Here is an 18,139-nt window from a genome sequence, read left to right on the forward strand (position 1 = left end):
TTCAAAGCTCAGTTTTCCTAAGAAATTAAAAAAAACTAAAAAGGATAATATGAAACATAGGAAATTATCTTGATAAAATGTAAAATCTTTGTTTCTTAGGTCAGTTCCCAAAAAAGTAAAGAAAAAAACCTTCCTGAAGTGTGATTGCTCCTCCTTATGGGAAGCCTGTTTAGATAACCTGGAAGTGAAACCTGATGGAAAGATACTTAAATATAATCAGACATAGGAAGAGCATGCATCCGAGGTTATATGTACACACTATATTATAGAGGGACATAAACAAGAAAACTAGTACCTTGAGCAGGGGAATACAGCGCTCTTAGAAAAAGCATGGGAAATTTCCTGGTTATATGGGCAATTCAGAAACATCAAGAAAAGCCAAGAGTACAGAATCAAGTTATATCGGAGGAAAACACTGGCCTATAAACTCTAAAGCTGCAGTTCAGAAGATGCTTGAAAATTAAATTTTAAAGAAACAGATTTTAGAATTAAGTCAAAACCTCTTATGGTTGGGCACAGTGGCTCACGCCTGTAATCTCAGCATTGTGGGAGGCCGAGGTGGGCAGATCACCTGAGATCAGGAGTTCAAGACCAGCCTGGCCAACATGGTGAAACCTCATCTCCACTAAAAATACAAAAATTAGCCAGGCATGGTGGCACACACCTGTAGTCCTAGCTACTCGGGAGGCTGAGGCATGAGAATTGCTTGAACTTGGGAGGCAGAGGTTGCAGTGAGCCGAGATCATGTCACTGCACTCCAGCTTGGGCAACAGAGCGAGACTCTGTCCTTAAAAAAAAAAAAGTTCCCTTCAAATTCCAACCATCCTGATGATATAAAACTTCCATTACAGGACCCATCCTTCATAAACCTTCCACAACTTGCTTAGACCTTCCATTATTCTCCTAAACTCCTAGTCTTTGTCCTGTATTTTCCCCACTTTTATATTGGAATAACTAATTATTTTACCATAAGACAAAAAAATTACTTAAAAATTTTTTATTCCTTTATATTGAGACCACATAAAATTCTTTCTCATATAAAAATAGTTTCATATTAATAAAAACTTTTGTGTGTGTGTGTGTGTGTGTGTGTGTGTGTGTGACCTGGAATTTCGCTCTGTCCCCCAGGCTGGAGTGCAGTGGCGCAATCTCAGCTCACTGCAAGCTCTGCCTCCTGGGTTCACGCCATTCTCCTGCCTCAGCCTCCCAAGTAGATGGGACTACAGGCGCCCACCACCACGCCTGGCTAATTTTTTGCATTTTTAGTAGAGACAGGGTTTCACCATGTTAGCCAGCTTGGTCTCAATCTCCTGACATTGTGATCCACCCGCCTCGGCCTCCCAAAGTGCTGGGATTACAGGCATGAGCCACTGTGCCCAGCCTTAATAAAAACTTTTAATTTTTAGTAACCTTAAGCTTTAGGTTACTCTGGAAGTAAGTAATTTTGAACTGTTATATATTAACATTCTCATGAATATATAGTTTATAATCTCTAAAAAAAATTTTTTATGGAACAATTTTTGAATGTGGAGTTTACTATTTACTAATAGACCCAAGTATGTTTTGTCTTTCTATGCAATTTAAGAAACCAAGGACCAACTTATACTAATGTTTAGCAATTTATGTTTCAGTATTTTATCTTACTTAGAAATGACTCAGACATTTCATGAGTATCTATTACTTAATTTAATATAATGTAACTTTAGGATTTAAAATCACATGAAAAGTTCATTTATAAATTTATCCCATTTACATTCATCTAACTTATTTTTTAACTACACATAGATTACTTATGAAAACTAAGATATTAGATAGAGTTAGTCATTATGTCAAGGTATCTTTCTGTTAATCAGTTTTACAGCATGTGAATTTCGGGTGTTCACCTAAGTAGAAATCTTAAAGCTAATTATATAAATATTTTGCCAAAAACTGAAAACAGCTATCTTCATTAAGTCAACTATATTAAATTAGTTTTACTTATCAAAGAGTTACACAAAGATCATTCTGATTTTAGGCTGGATATATAGTTTTGTGACCTTTTGGTCAAATCCTGCTTAAAACATCTAGCACAGACAAATGCAAAACTATCTGATCAGTAAACCCAGGCAAAAAATGTATGCTGACAATTCTGAAGACATTTCTGTTTTTATCAACAAATTTAAAATCAGGTATTTTATGAAAGATTTACTTAAGTCACATGAACTTTCAGGCATTTGAAATCACTATATTTTGATAGAAAAATATATACATATACTGATATTAAAAAAATAAAAACATATAGACTATCAAAAACAAAGACCTTACAGGAAGACCTTACTACAGTTTTTACCTTAAAAATCTAGTCATTTTTCAGTAAGCATCAGTCTTCACTCCTAATGGCAACATATTAAAACTCATTAATTCAGGCCAGGTGCAGTGGCTCATGCCTGTAATCCCATTACTTTGGGAGGCCAAGGTGGATGGATCACTTGAGGTCAGGAGTTCTAGAGCACCGTGGCCAACATGGTGAAACCTTGTCTCTACTAAAAATACAAAAAATAGCCAGGTGTGGTGGCATGCACCTGTAATCCCAGCTACTCAGGAGGCTGAGGCAGGAGAATCACTTGAACTGGGGAGGCAGAGGTTGCAGTGAGCCAAGACTGCGCCACTGCACTCCAGCCTGGGCAAAATAGTGAGACTCCATCTCAAAAAAACAAAACAACCCATTAATTATTTCTTCAAATGTTCCTTTTCCTTTAGAGAGGTCACCAATGCCATGTCAGTATCACCTCTCTGGATTCCTGAATAGACTCCTAACTGCTGCTCTTATATCCAGTCTCTCTATCTAATTCATCCTCTTCATTATTAGCCAATTATCCTTCTTATGGCATCTCATCCATAGATCACTTCTGTATGCAAAAGCCTTTAGTGGCTTTCCAGAACACACTGAATAAAGGTCAGACATCTCTGCAAGACACTAAAAATCTTCCACAGTCTAGTCTTATTTAACTAGCCATGTCTTCAACCAGTTACCTGTATTTTAGCCTAGATACTTTTTCACTGTTCCCTATATGTGCCATGCTCATTTCTGCTTCTGTATTTTACTCATAGTATTATCCCTACTTTAAGTTATTTTTCTAAACTTATCTAAATCTTAGCCTCCTGTAAGGCTTACCTGAAGACCTCCTTTATCATACTGTTTTCTCCAGCCATTCCAGGTCATAATGAGCTCTTGCTTATCTGAATCCCTATAGTCCTTTCTCACAATTAATTCTATACTTAATTAGACAGCCACTTTGCTTTATATAACCACTTCGAATGTATATACATTTTCTCCTTAACCAGATAAGTTCCTCAATGCAGGAACTCTTTTTTTTTTAATTTTTTTTTTTAGACAGTCTCGCTGTGAACCCCAAGCTGGAGTGCAGTGGTATGATCTCAGCTCACTGCAATCTCTGCCACATGGGTTCTCAAGCAATTCTCTTGCCTCAGCCTCCCAAGTAGCTGGGACTACAGACATGCACCACCACACCCAGGTAATTTTTGTATTTTTTTTTTAGTAGAGATGGGTTTCACCATGTTGGCCAGGCTGGTCTCAAACTCCTGACCTCAGGTGGATCTGCCTACCTCAGACTCGCAAAGTGCTGGGATTACAGGCTTGAGCCACTGTGCCTGTCTTCAATGCAGGAACTCTTGCTTCCTAATTCTCTTCTGTTTCCCACAGCCCCCAGCACCAAATTTGTGTATAATAGACAATAAATACTTGTTGAATCAAATTTTCCTGATCCCTTCTTAATTTGGATGAAATCCCTGGGATCAAGGACTGATGATAGAGAAGGGGAGTATTGTAGTAATGATTAAACAGTAACATGATTAACTGAATAGGTACAGTACACATCCTACTGAATGTTTTTCTTCTTATATTTATTTTAAAAATTCTACGAAAAAGTTCAAGAAGCATTATTATACATGTGTATTTTCCTGAACATAATGTAAGTAAATAAATATTTGAAGTCCCCAGCCTCTTATATGGGGGCTCTCAATATCTTTATATAGTTATTTAAATTTGAAACATATTTTAACCTACATTGTTTCACTTAATCCTTAAAACAATCATGTGAGGTAGGTGCTATTGACCCCATTTTAAAGATTAGAAAACAAAGGTTTTGGGAGGTTATGTAAATTGTCCAAGGTTTCATAGCTAATAAGAGATAGAGGAGAGACTCCAAACCCAAGGCTTCTGACCCCAGGTCAGTTCTTTCCTCTAAACAAGACTTTTCCACTTTGGTCGTACCTTAGAATCTGCTGAGGGAACTTCTGAAATTTCAATAGCTATAACAGCATTCTATACCAATTACATCAGAATCTCTAGGGTGGGACCTAAGCATCAGTATCTTTTAAAGCTCCCTGGATGATTCCAATGTGCAGTCAAGACTGAGAAGCACGGCTCTGTCTAAAGCAGTATTTCTCAATCCTGACTGCTTAGAATCACTGGGTTGCTGCCTAAGATCTCCCTCTACCCCAGGCAAATTAAATCAGAATCTCTGGAGGGTGAGATACAAGCATGAGTATTTTCTAAAAGTTCCCCTAGGTTATTCTAATGTGCAGCCAAAATGGAGAATAATTACTTAAAATTTAAAGAATAGCTGCCTCTAAGGCTAAAGGATTTTTAAAATAATAAATAATTATTATTCTATCTGAATATGTAGGCTAATACTTTGAGAAGTACAGACTAGAACAAAAAAGAAGCTGAGAGAGTAACACAAAGTAGGAAAGGTCATGCATTATCAGGCTTTGCATAAAATGAAGTGTTAGGCTGAGCAAGGTTATAAGTATAAAATGAATGTGCTGGTCTTTTAGCAAAGACATGACTTATTTAACTTACATCAGACTGTCTTTCATTGAGACTAGTCCTTTAAATATTTTTCACCAGTAGTGTTGCTCAGTGTATACTGAACTTCCTTTCATAGTCCTCAGCTGACTGGTTTATGGCCAGCCACATGCATGGGTGACATGGCTGGTTGGGGCTGAGGATCTGTGGTACTGTAGACTGTGGCCGCAGAATGGAGCTTCTCTGAGTCAAGCCCTTACACTTGGGCTTTTTGGCACTGTATTTTAAAAGCACGTTAATTTGGAAAGTTTAGGGAAGCCTTTCAATTGGAGTAAGAGGTTAGCTGTGAGTTAAGAACTGTAGAAATAGGGAAAGCGCTGGCAGCCAAGATGGCCAAACAGGAACAGCTCCGGTCTACACCTCCCAGCGTGAGTGACACAGAAGACGGGTGATTTCTGCATTTCCATCTGAGGTACCAGGTTCATCTCACTAGGGAGTGCCAGACAGTGGGCGCAGGACAGTGGGTCCAGCGCACCGTGCGCGAGCCGAAGCAGGGCGAGGCATTGCCTCACTCGGGAAGTGCAAGGGGTCGGGGAGTTCCCTTTCCTAGTCAAAGAAAGGGGTAACAGAGGGCACCTGGACAATTGGGTCACTCCCACCCTAATACTGCGCTTTTCCGACGGGCTTAAAAAACGGCGCACCAGCAGATTATATCCCGCACCTGGCTCGGAGGGTCCTACGCCCACGGAGTCTCGCTGATTGCTAGCACAGCAGTCTGAGATCAAAGTGCAAGGCGGCAGTGAGGCTGGGGGAGGGGCGCCCGCCATTGCCCAGGCTTGCTTAGGTAAACAAAGCAGCCGGGAAGCTCGAACTGGGTGGAGCCCACCACAGCTCAAGGAGGCCTGCCTGCCTCTGTAGGCTCCATCTCTGGGGGCAGGGCACAGACAAACAAAAAGACAGCAGTCACCTCTGAAGACTTAAATGTCCCTGTCTGACAGCTTTGAAGAGAGCAGTGGTTCTCCCAGCACGCAGCTGGAGATCTGAGAATGGGCAGACTGCCTCCTCAAGTGGGTCCCTGACCCCTGACCCCCGAGCAGCCTAACTGGGAGGCACCCCCCAGTAGGGGCAGACTGACATCTCACACGGCTGGGTACTCCTCTGAGACAAAAGTTCCAGAGGAACGATCAGACAACAGCATTCGCGGTTCACGAAAATCCGCTATTCTGCAGCCACCACTGATGATACCCAGGCAAACAGGGTCTGGAGTGGACCTCTAGCAAACTCCAACAGACCTGCAGCTGAGGGTCCTGTCTGTTAGAAGGAAAACTAACAAACAGAAAGGACATCCACACCAAAAACCCATCTGTACATCACCATCATCAAAGACCAAAAGTAGATAAAACCACAAAGATGGGGAAAAAACAGAGCAGAAAAACTGGAAAACTCTAAAAAGCAGAGCGCCTCTCCTCCTCCAAAGGAACACAGTTCCTCACCAGCAATGGAACAAAGCTGGACGGAGAATGACTTTGACAAGTTGAGAGAAGAAGGCTTCAGACGATCAAACTACTCCAAGCTACAGAAGGAAATTCAAACCAAAGGCAAAGAAGTTAAAAACTTTGAAAAAAATTTAGACAAATGTGTAACTAGAATAACCAATACAGAGAAGTGCTTAAAGGAGCTGATGGAGCTGAAAGCCAAGGCTCGAGAACTATGTGAAGAATGTAGAAGCCTCAGGAGCCGATGCGATCAACTGGAAGAAAGGGTATCAGTGATGGAAGATGAAATGAATAAAATGAAGTGAGAAGGGAAGTTTAGAGAAAAAAGAATAAAAAGAAATGAACAAAGCCTCCAAGAAATATGGGACTATGTGAAAAGACCAAATCTACGTCTGATTGGTGTACCTGAAAGTGACGGGGAGAATGGAACCAAGTTGGAAAACATTCTGCAGGATATTATCCAGGAGAACTTCCCCAATCTAGCAAGGCAGGCCAACATTCAGATTCAGGAAATACAGAGAACGCCACAAAGATACTCTTCGAGAAGAGCAACTCCAAGACACATAATTGTCAGATTCACCAAAGTTGAAATGAAGGAAAAAATGTTAAGGGCAGCCAGAGAGAAAGGTCGGGTTACCCACAAAGGGAAGCCCAACAGACTAACAGCGGATCTCTCGGCATAAACTCTACAAGCCAGAAGAGAGTGGGGGCCAATATTCAACATTCTTAAAGAAAAGAATTTTCAACCCAGAATTTCATATCCAGCCAAACTAAGCTTCATAAGTGAAGGAGAAATAAAATACGTTACAGACAAGCAAATGCTGAGAGATTTTGTCACCACCAGGCCTGCCCTAAAAGAGCTCCTGAAGGAAGCACTAAACATGGAAAGGAACAACCGGTACCAGCCACTGCAAAATCATGCCAAATTTTAAAGACCATTGAGGCTAGGAAGAAACTGCATCAACTAACGAGCAAAATAACTAGCTAACATCATAATGACAGGATCAAGTTCACACATAACAATATTAACTTTAAATGTAAATGGACTAAATGCTCCAATTAAAAGACACAGACTGGCAAATTGGATAAAGAGTCAAGACCCATCAGTGTGCTGTATTCAGGAAACCCATCTCACATGCAGAGACACACATAGGCTCAAAATAAAAGGATGGAGGAAGATCTACCAAGCAAATGGAAAACAAAAAAAGGCAGGGGTTGCAATCCTAGTCTCTGATAAAACAGACTTTAAACCAACAAAGATCAAAAGAGACAAAGAAGGCCATTACATAATGGGAAAGGGATCAATTCAACAAGAAGAGCTAACTCTCCTAAATATATATGCACCCAATACAGGAGCACCCAGATTCATAAAGCAAGTCCTGAGTGACCTACAAAGAGACTTAGACTCCCACACAATAATAATGGGAGACTTTAACACCCTGCTGTCAACATTAGACAGCTCAACGAGACAGAAAGTCAACAAGGATACCCAGGAATTGAACTCAGCTCTGCACCAAGCGGACCTAATAGACATCTACAGAACTCTCCACCCCAAATCAACAGAACATACATTTTTTTCAGCACCACACCACACCTATTCCAAAATTGACCAATAGTTGGAAGTAAAGCTCTCCTCAGCAAATGTAAAAGAACAGAAATTATAACAAACTGTCTCTCAGACTACAGTGCAATCAAACTAGTACTCAGGATTAAGAAACTCACTCAAAACCACTCAACTACATGGAAACTGAACAACCTGCTCCTGAATGACTACTGGGTACATAACGAAATGAAGGCAGAAATAAAGATGTTCTTTGAAACCAACGAGAACAAAGACACAACGTGACACAATCTCTGGGACACATTCAAAGCAGTGTGTAGTGGGAAATTTATAGCACTAAACGCCCACAAGAGAAAGCAGGAAAGATCCAAAATTGACACCCTAACATCACAATTAAAAGAACTAGAAAAGCAAGAGCAAACACATTCAAAAGCTAGCAGAAGGCAAGAAATAACTAAAATCAGAGCAGAACTGAAGGAAATAGAGACACAAAAAACCCTTCAAAAAATTAATGAATCCAGGAGCTGGTTTTTTGAAAGGATCAACAAAATTGATAGACCGCTAGCAAGACTAATGAAGAAGAAAAGAGAGAAGAATCAAATAGACGCAATAAAAAATGATAAAGGGGATATCACCACCGATCCCACAGAAATACAAACTACCATCAGAGAATACTACAAACACCTCTACACAAATAAACTAGAAAATCTAGAAGAAATGGATAAATTCCTCGACACATACACCCTCCCAAGACTAAACCAGGAAGAAGTCGAATCTCTGAATAGACCAATAACAGGCTCTGAAATTGTGGCAATAATCAATAGCTTACCAACCAAAAAGAGTCCAGGACCAGATAGATTCACAGTCGAATTCTACCAGAGGTACAAGGAGGAACTGGTACCATTCCTTCTGAAACTATTCCAATCAATAGAAAAAGAGGGAATCTTCCCTAACTTATTTTATGAGGCCAGCATCATCCTGATACCAAAGCCGGGCAGAGACACAACCAAAAAAGAGAATTTTAGTCCAATATCCTTGATGAACATTGATGCAAAAATCCTCAATAAAATACTGGCAAACCGAATCCAGCAGCACATCAAAAAGCTTATCCACCATGATCAAGTGGGCTTCATCCCTGGGATGCCAGGCTGGTTCAATATATGCAAATCAATAAATGTAATCCAGCATATAAACAGAACCAAAGACAAAAACCACATGATTATCTCAATAGATGCAGAAAAGGCCTTTGACAAAATTCAACAACCTTCATGCTAAAAACTCTCAATAAATTAGGTATTGATGGGATGTATCTCAAAATAATAAGAGCTATCTATGACAAACCCACAGCCAATATCATACTGAATAGGCAAAAACTGGAAGCATTCCCTTTGAAAACTGGCACAAGACAGGGATGCCCTCTCTCACCACTCCTATTCAACACAGTGTTGGAAGTTCTGGCCAGGGCAATTAGGCAGGAGAAGGAAATAAAGGGTATTCAATCAGGAAAAGAGGAAGTCAAAGTGTCCCTGTTTGCAGATGACATGATTGTATATCTAGAAAACCCCATTGTCTCAGCCCAAAATCTCCTTAAGCTGATAGGCAACTTCAGCAAAGTCTCAGGATACAAAATCAATGTGCAAAAATCACAAGCATTCTTATACACCAATAACAGACAAACAGAGAGCCAAATCATGAGTGAACTCCCATTCACAATTGCTTCAAAGAGAATAAAATACCTAGCAATCCAACTTACAAGGGACGTGAAGGACCTCTTCAAGGAGAACTACAAACCACTGCTCAATGAAATAAAAGAGGATACAAACAAATGGAAGAACATTCCATGCTCATGGGTAGGAAGAATCAATATTGTGAAAATGGCCATACTGCCCAAGGTAATTTATAGATTCAATGCCATCCCCATCAAGCTACCAATGACTTTCTTCACAGAACTGGAAAAAACTACTTTAAAGTTCATATGGAACCAAAAAAGAGCCCATATTGCCAAGTCAATCCTAAGCCAAAAGAACAAAGCTGGAGGCATCATGCTACCTGACTTCAAACTATACTACAAGGCTACAGTAACCAAAACAGCATGGTACTGGTACCAAAACAGAGATATAGATCAATGGAACAGAACAGAGCCCTCAGAAATAATGCTGCATACCTACAACTATCTGATCTTTGACAAACCTGAGAAAAACAAGCAATGGGGAAAGGATTCCCTATTTAATAAATGGTGCTGGGAAAACTGGCTAGCCATATGTAGAAAGCTGAAACTGGATCCTTTCCTTACACCTTATACAAAAATTAATTCAAGATGGATTAAAGACTTAAATGTTAGACCTAAAACCATAAAAACCCTAGAAGAAAACCTAGGCATTACCATTCAGGACATAGGCATGGGCAAGGACTTCATGTCTAAAACACCAAAAGCAATGGCAACAAAAGCCAAAATTGACAAATAGGATCTAATTAAACTAAAGAACTTCTGCACAGCAAAAGAAACTACCATCAGAGCGAACAGGCAACCTACAAAATGGGAGAAAATTTTCGCAACCTACTCATCTGACAAAGGGCTAATATCCAGAATCTACAATGAACTCAAACAAATTTACAAGAAAAAAACAAACAACCCCATCAAAAAGTGGGCGAAGGACATGAACAAACATTTCTCAAAAGAAGACATTTATGCAGCCAAAAAACACATGAAAAAATACTCACCATCACTGGCCATCAGAGAAATGGAAATCAAAACCACAATGAGATACCATCTCACGCCAGTTAGAATGGCAATCATTAAAAAGTCAGGAAGCAACAGGTGCTGGAGAGGATGTGGAGAAATCGGAACACTTTTACACTGTTGGTGGGACTGTAAACTAGTTCAACCATTGTGGAAGTTGGTGTGGTGATTCTTCAGGGATCTAGAACTAGAAATACCATTTGACCCAGCCATCCCATTACTGGGTATATACCCAAAAGACTATAAATCATGCTGCTATAAAGACACATGCACACGTATGTTTATTGTGGCACTATTCAGAATAGCAAAGACTTGGAACCAACCCAAATGTCCAACAACGATAGACTGGATTAAGAAAATGTGGCACATATACACCATGGAATACTATGCAGCCATAAAAAATGAGTTCATGTCCTTTGTAGGGACATGGATGAAATTGGAAATCATCATTCTCAGTAAACTATCGCAAGGACAAAAAACCAAACATCGTATGTTCTCACTCATCGGTGGGAATTGAACAGTGAGAACACCTGGACACAGGAAGGGGAACATCACACTCTGGGGACTGTTGTGGGGTGGGGTCAGGGGGAGGGATAGCATTAGGAGATATACCTAATGCTAGATGACGAGTTAATGGGTGCAGCACACCAGCATGGCATATGTATACGTATGTAACTAACCTGCACATTGTGCACATGTACCCTAAAACTTAAAGTATAATAATAAAAATTAAAAAAAAGAACTGTATAATGTATAGGAAAGGACCATATTTGGACAGATACTCATATTTATGATTAGAATGAAGATATTTTGATATTTCTTTTAATTTACTTTTGAAGTATTTTGATATACTTTTTGAAGTTTGTACATTTGGACACTAAATTCCATAGAAAACAGAGACTTGATCATCCTTTAAACAAACCACTATCTTTCAAACCTATATAAAGATAAAATAGTATGGTGCTCTGGTAGGTGTGTCCATTGCTTTCAGTTATTATATATATATGTATATGTACATATATGTGCATATATATATGAGTTTGATATATCGTGATATATATAACAATTATGTATCTTATGATATATATAAAATATCTCACAACTACACCATTTCTTCGAATTCTCTGCCTTTTGCAATTCTAAGTGAACTGTCTCACCAGGATTCCTGCCAAATTCTGAATTTAAAGTGGTGTCATCTGTATAGTTACCATCTAACAAAGGATTTGCTGAATATATGGTAGATAGCCCATGAAAATCTTCTAGAAAATGTCATAAAGAAACTGAACTTTGCATGTGTTCACTGGATTTTTCAACTTTATGTTTTTTAGAACCTTCAGGGTTTATAAATCTGACCTCATTTTCTCTTCATGTCTTGAGCAAAATAAACATCTTCTACTATTCTGTGTTGTTGTTGACCCTGTATACAGTGCTGGGTAAGTAAATTAGTACAGATTATGGGGAATTTTGCCAAAGAATATATTAACAATTTTGACAATAGAATTAGACTCTTGAGGGTATAACAAATGGCTCATGGATTCTTCATAAATCATTTTCTGGGACACGGTTTTGGAAAATAAAGCTCGTGCCTAACATGTTTAAAGGACATTTAGTTAACACCAAGTTAACTTAAGGGTGCTGAGAAGACTGCTACAGAATTAGTATTTGTGTAGAAACCTAATGGAAGCTTAAATAGCACCTCCTCAGAGCAACCTTCTTTGTCTATCTTAAAGTTTTAGTCTATATCTCATCACAGGTTTTACTTCCATCATTACCTTTATCAGAATTTATACCTATCTTCTGTGTTTATTATCTATTACCTCATTAAAATATTCACTGGTTGGCGGGTACGGTGGCTCATGCCTGTAGTTCCAGCTACTTGGGGGCTGAGGCGAGAGTACTGCTTGAGTCCAGGAGGTCAAATCCAGCCTGGGCAACACAGCAAGACGCCATCTAAAAAAAAAAGTATATATATCTATCCATTGGTATTTTGCCTATTTTGCTTAGTATGTAGTTCATTGAATATTTACTAATGTGTGGCTCTCAAAAATTCAGCTCAAAAAAGAGAGAAACTGAGATGAGCAATAGTTCAGGCATATCTGCACTCTTCTGTTATATTATTATACCCAGTAGTATCATGTGGCATATGACAAACATTTCAGTCAACAAGGGACCACATATACAGTGGTGGTCCCATAAGACTCTAGTGGAGCTGGAGGTATATAATAGACTATATCATGTAGGTTTGTGTATGATATGTAAGGACAAAATTGCCTAAGGACACATCTCTCAGAATGCATCCTCATGGTGAAGCAATGCATGACTGTACTTATAAAGTCACTTAGCCACACTTATAAAAGCAGAAATCACCATAAATCTTTTAGGCTTTTTTGCTTATGTTTCTTAGTGACTAAAAGTCAATTAGGAGTACATTAGCCTATTTGTTGCCTAGTCTTAGTCTTTATTTTACACTTTTATCCTCCCTTTGCACTTTGCTCATTAGTAACTCCCACCAGAGAACAAATGAAAATATAACACTTTATGATTCTGTGTAAGCTATGGCAGATCACCTTTGGAGGTAAGTTCTCTTGTTCAAGATAGGTTGAAGCTGTTTTTGACGCTTGTCTTACACAATGAGGTAAAGCAAGTAATTTGGTTCCTGAGCTGTAAAACAAAACAAAACAAAATACATTAATAGGGAAGAATTGTTCCATTCAGAAAGTTGAAATCTGAAGACAAAACACCTTTTTAGACTCATATGTCTTTAATGCAGTTTATATAAAGTATATCTGAGAAAATTGCCTCTGACTTTTTAAAGCTGAACCCTATTCTTGCCAGCAAATGATGGTATTTGCATTTTTTTTTTTTTTTGAGATGTAGTCTTGCTTTGTTGCCCAGGCTGGAGTACAGTGGTGCAATCTTGGCTCACTGCAGCCTCTGCCTCCTGGGTTCAAACAATTCTCCTACCTCAGCCTCCCCACTAGCTGGCATTACAGGCATGTGCCACCACACCTGACTAATTTTTGTATTTTTAGTACAGACAGGATTTCACCATGTTGGCCAGGCTGGTCTTGAACTCCTGACCTCAGGTGATCTGCCGGCCTTGGCCTCCCAAAGTGCTGGGATTATAGGCATGAGCCACCCTGCCTGGCCTAGTATTTGCATTTTGCGAAGGGAAATCTAACTGTCCCTTATCACTCTTGACAAACAACTTGACACTCTTATGGAGACCAGCACACTTACAAGACAAAATGACAATAATAATAATAATAATAATACCTAGAAACTCACACACTGAGAAGGGGGCAGTAAATAATAATAGGGAGGATAGAAAAGTCAGCATGGCATTCCAGATGAGAAAACTGAAGCAAGTTAAACTTTCTACATGGTAACCGTGATTATGTAGTTGATATACAAAGTAATGACGGTGGGCCTTCAAGAAGAGGTTAAAATACATTCATTATATTAACGAGTGCATCTTAGAAAGATTTCTTTCAAAAAGTAGTTGAAGTTTTTTTGCTTTAAGGAGTAAATCTCAATCATCTGGAAATTTAACTTCTGTGGAATACCTCTTTACATCTTAAAGGAAATGTTAATGCATTATATTGAGGTTATTATTGCAATGGAATTTTCAAAAATGTGAGTGTGCTTTTTTGTCTCTAGAATCTATAAGACACATATCTGTTCCAGGTATAGTGTCTACTAAGACAATTTCACAATCCAAAAAATAGTTGGTTAGCAAGGATATCAAGTACAACACAGAGACTAGCAAAGAGGGAAGGCTATGAAATAAAATGCTTATAGATGGCTAGTCTCATATCTCTGCTTTATTCCTATAAATGTATCTCATGATATATGTAATCAGAATTATAGTTATTTAATCTCCTCCTTTTTTGTCCATTGCCTCTTTTAGGTCCATGGTTTTTTGGTGAAATCATTGATGGCAAATTTGGTTGCTGCTTTTCCTTTGGGATATTTGTTAATGGACATTTCCTACAAGGCAGCATAACATTTATAATTGGAATTCTCCAGGTAAGAAGTCAGAAAAGCAATTTAAGAACATCTTGGACTTGTCAGACTAATTGCATAACAGTTATGAATTAAATCCAAAATCCAGAATTAAGTACCATAGATCATCTTTCCTACTTTACTTGCAGGGCAGTCTTTAATAAAAGCTTCATTTGCTTTTAAAGTGCTTCCTAAACTCCTTCCACCACTCTCATGTAAACATCTAAAATACATTTTTTTTCCCCAAGACAGTGTTCTGCCGTCGCCCAGGCTGAAGCACAGTGGTGCAATCTTGGCTCACTGCAGCCTCCACCTCATGGGTTCCAGTGATTTTCCTGCCTCAGCCTCCTTGGTAGCTGGGATTACAGGCATGTGCCACCATGCCTGGCTAATTTTTGCACTTTTAGTAGAGACAGGGTTTCACCATGTTGGCCAGGCTGGTCTCGAACTCCTGACCTCAGGTGATCCGCCCGTCTCGGCCTCCCAAAGTGCTGGGATTACAGGCGTGAGCCACTGCACCCAGCCTCATTTCAGTTTTCTATTATGTTGATGGAGGCTGTCTCTAAGGAGCTCTCTCATACCAAATGAATCCTGAGCCTTACCAAAAGGCAGGGTTTTTTCCTTTGTAAATGTTTACATTCATATTCTAATAAATAGTACACTAATAATGGATTTTATGTATCATCCAGACCCATGAATCCCAAATCTATATCTCTGATCTAGACCTCTTCTCTGCACTTCAAGTGCCTCTATATCCAATGGCCACAGATGTCTAACAGGCATCTCAACTTCATGTGATGTCTCTCTAATAGGAACATTATTTCCACCCCAAACCTGTTCCTCTCTGTTTTTCCAGTTTTAATAAATGACTCCACCATTCACCTGATTTCTCCAAGATGTATCCTCAATTATTCCCTTTCCTTCATACCCTGTATCTATTTCACCAGCAAGCTCTACCTTATTTGATCTGCTTCCAATGCATATCTTGAATCCATCCACTTCTCTCCATTTCTGTTATCCTAATCTAAGTTGTAATTATTTCTTGCCTGGGTCTTCTCCCTGATATTCTTGCCTCCTTACTCTCAGCTTAATACAGAGCATCCAGTGTGCTCTTTTAAAAACTTTACAATCAGCTCACTTACTTTTCAGCTTGAAATGCTTTGAAGCAGAGCAGTGATCTGGGTCCTGCCGACTGCCCCAATTTCCACCTGGCTCATGCTCTGCATGCACTTCCTTAAAGAGGCCAAGACCTCTCCCTCCTCTGGGCTTTTCATTTGTTCCTTCTGCCTAGAATGCACTTCCCTCCGCTGATTCATTCTTGTCCTTCTGGCCTCTGAGAGCCTTCCTCCCAGTTACCTTCTCATGACCCAGTTCTTTCCTTCATTGAACTAATCACGATCTGTAATTATATTTTTTGGTTTTTTTTTTTTTTTTTGTCTGTCTTCTCCCTGTTAGAATGTAAGCTCTATGACGGACCTTTTCTAACTTGTTTGCCTTTGTGTCCCCAACTTGGAGCCTAGCTCATGCCTGCTACATAATGGGTGCTCAATAAATATTTGTTAAATGAATGAATCATACAGCAGCTCAACTTGGATTATAATTTAGATACTCTAATTTATATTCCAGTACTTATCATGCTACCTCAAACAAAAATGGAGGTAAGAAAAAAAATACTGATAGCCAAGTCCTCCCCTCACTCCACCAAAAAAGAGGGGTTGTTGTATGTGTGTGTATACATTTACTCAGTTCAATTCCAGCTTAACACCATTGGGTATTAACTGTGTATATGATACTGTACTACAAGTTGGGACTTCAGCATAAATTAAATGATACCTGCCTCTAAGATGAATAAAAGGACATGGGCAAATACACAACTAGCCACAAGTCAGCTGTTGTGTTATAAGCAACTGTGCTTGAAGTAAATTAGCTAACGCCAAGACAGATAGCAGCATATTCTTAGGATCCACTAATAATGCATTATTAAGACCAAACTCTTCCAAGGACTTGGGAGTAAGCTATGGTTCTGTTCTTTTCCAGCTGGCGTTTTTTAACATCCCCTTGATGGCTTACATGTGTTGGAGCTTGCTGCAGCGGTGCTTTGGTCACAACTTCAGGTCTCATCTCCATCAAAGAAAATACTTGAAAATTATGCCTGTTCACCTACTTATGCTACTGCTGTACATCTGGCAGGTTTATTCCTGCTACTTTCTTTATGCAACATACGGCACCCTAGCTTTTTTATTCTCCCCTTTGCGGACCTGGTTGACACTGCTGACACCTGTTCTCATTCGTTGTGTGTGGACACTGAACTCCACCAAGTTTGGAATCTTCATGGTGCAGTTAAAAAGCCACCTGAGCTCCTGAAGGCCATGTCTCACCACTGGCAGCTGGGCAGAAGCCCAGCCTCTGTGTCTGTAGCCCAGGCCTCTACCCCAGTAGCAGGTGGAGGGCCAGGATTGGTGGGTGAGCTTTAGGGAGCAGCTGCTCATTTGGAGTCCTGGACGTTGGAGGGATTACCCACTACTGATACCTGCAGAATGGACTGCAGAAAAGTCTCAAAAATAATGCCTTTATTCCTTCCCTCCCTAAGGAGGCAAAGAGTTGATTTACCTTTGTGAAGAGAAAACCCTTATCTAGGACATCCACAGGGTAGAGGTTGGGTGTGTGTACGGGAGTGTCTGAGGCCCAGTGTGTTTTTTAGGGTTACCCCATGTAAAGCACTTACCGCTGTGCTTGGAATTCAGCAGCTGTCAAAGGTGCAATTTCAGGGGCAGGGAACCTTTGAGGATCTGGGCCCGACCCTCACTACCCCTGAGATATTAGTTCCCAGGCCTGTTTTCCCACAGGATTGTGGGCTCTCTGCTTCCTTAGTCGGAAGTGTTTTCAACTAATCAAATAAATGAATGAATGATGAATAAGAAAGACCGTGAGCCTGAGGCTTCCTTGTGTAGCCTGGCCTAAGGGGCAAGAGAAGGCGTGGCCTGTCCTGGCCTCTGATAATGGGACGGTTGTTGCTGTACCTCAGGGGACAGGGCGGGGCGGGAGGAGGCGGGGCCAGGCCTGGTCTCTGATAATGGGATGGGTGGTGCTGGACCTCTGGGGCGGGGCCGGGCCTCGTGGCGGGAGGAGGCAGGGCAGGGCCTCTGGGATGGGGCTGGACGGCTTGTTGCCGGAAACGAGCCCTTGACGCTGTGGCCCGGAAGTGGAGCGGCTGTCGCAGTGCGGCTCCGGCAGTGGCAGCGGAGGCCTGTGTTTGCGGCCTTCGGCAAGCGACTGAGATGGCGAGCGCAACTGCACCTGCAGCCGCAGTCCCCACCCTGGCTTCGCCTTTGGAGCAGCTCCGGTACTTGGCGGAGGAGCTGCGGTTGCTCCTGCCTCGAGTGCGGGGTGAGCTGACGGAGTTAGAACGGGCGACGGCAGGGGCGGGCTCGGGGTCGGGGAGAGGCCGGGCTCGGGGTCGGGGAGAGGCCGGGCTCGGGGTCGCGGAGAGGGCGGGCTGGGGCGGCGGCGGGGAGCCGGGCTTGGGC

At 40.6% G+C, this 18,139-nt stretch overlaps 2 protein-coding genes across 37 annotated transcripts in view; both read left to right on the plus strand.

The window, feature by feature from the left end:
* The window catches only part of TMEM62 (transmembrane protein 62), a 55,918-nt gene extending 38,384 nt beyond the window's left edge, over positions 1-17,534 (plus strand). For 16 of the 30 annotated variants that reach the window (XM_024349156.3, XM_063794849.1, XM_003314655.6 and 13 more), the window contains 3 exons: positions 11,936-12,040; positions 14,518-14,636; positions 16,650-17,534. In XM_024349156.3, the coding sequence (XP_024204924.1) occupies positions 11,936-12,040; positions 14,518-14,636; positions 16,650-16,976 (551 nt within the window). In that variant the 3' untranslated portion in view covers positions 16,977-17,534. The remainder of the gene's footprint in view (positions 1-11,935; positions 12,041-14,517; positions 14,637-16,649) is intronic. The other 14 variants (XM_063794842.1, XM_063794855.1, XM_063794851.1 and 11 more) reach the window with 1 other exon arrangement.
* Positions 17,535-17,614: 80 nt separating this feature from the next.
* The window catches only part of CCNDBP1 (cyclin D1 binding protein 1), a 32,257-nt gene continuing 31,732 nt past the window's right edge, over positions 17,615-18,139 (plus strand). For 5 of the 7 annotated variants that reach the window (XR_010151652.1, XR_008539560.2, XR_008539561.2 and 2 more), the window contains exon 1: positions 17,615-17,999. Coding sequence is in view for 4 of the 7 variants with exons in the window: in XM_054667460.2 (XP_054523435.1) it covers positions 17,891-17,999 (109 nt within the window). In the remaining 3 variants the exon portion in view is untranslated. The remainder of the gene's footprint in view (positions 18,000-18,139) is intronic. The other 2 variants (XM_001156810.6, XM_054667459.1) reach the window with 1 other exon arrangement.

Source organism: Pan troglodytes, chromosome 16 (genome assembly GCF_028858775.2).
Source record: "Pan troglodytes isolate AG18354 chromosome 16, NHGRI_mPanTro3-v2.0_pri, whole genome shotgun sequence".
NCBI classification, from domain to species: domain Eukaryota; kingdom Metazoa; phylum Chordata; class Mammalia; order Primates; family Hominidae; genus Pan; species Pan troglodytes.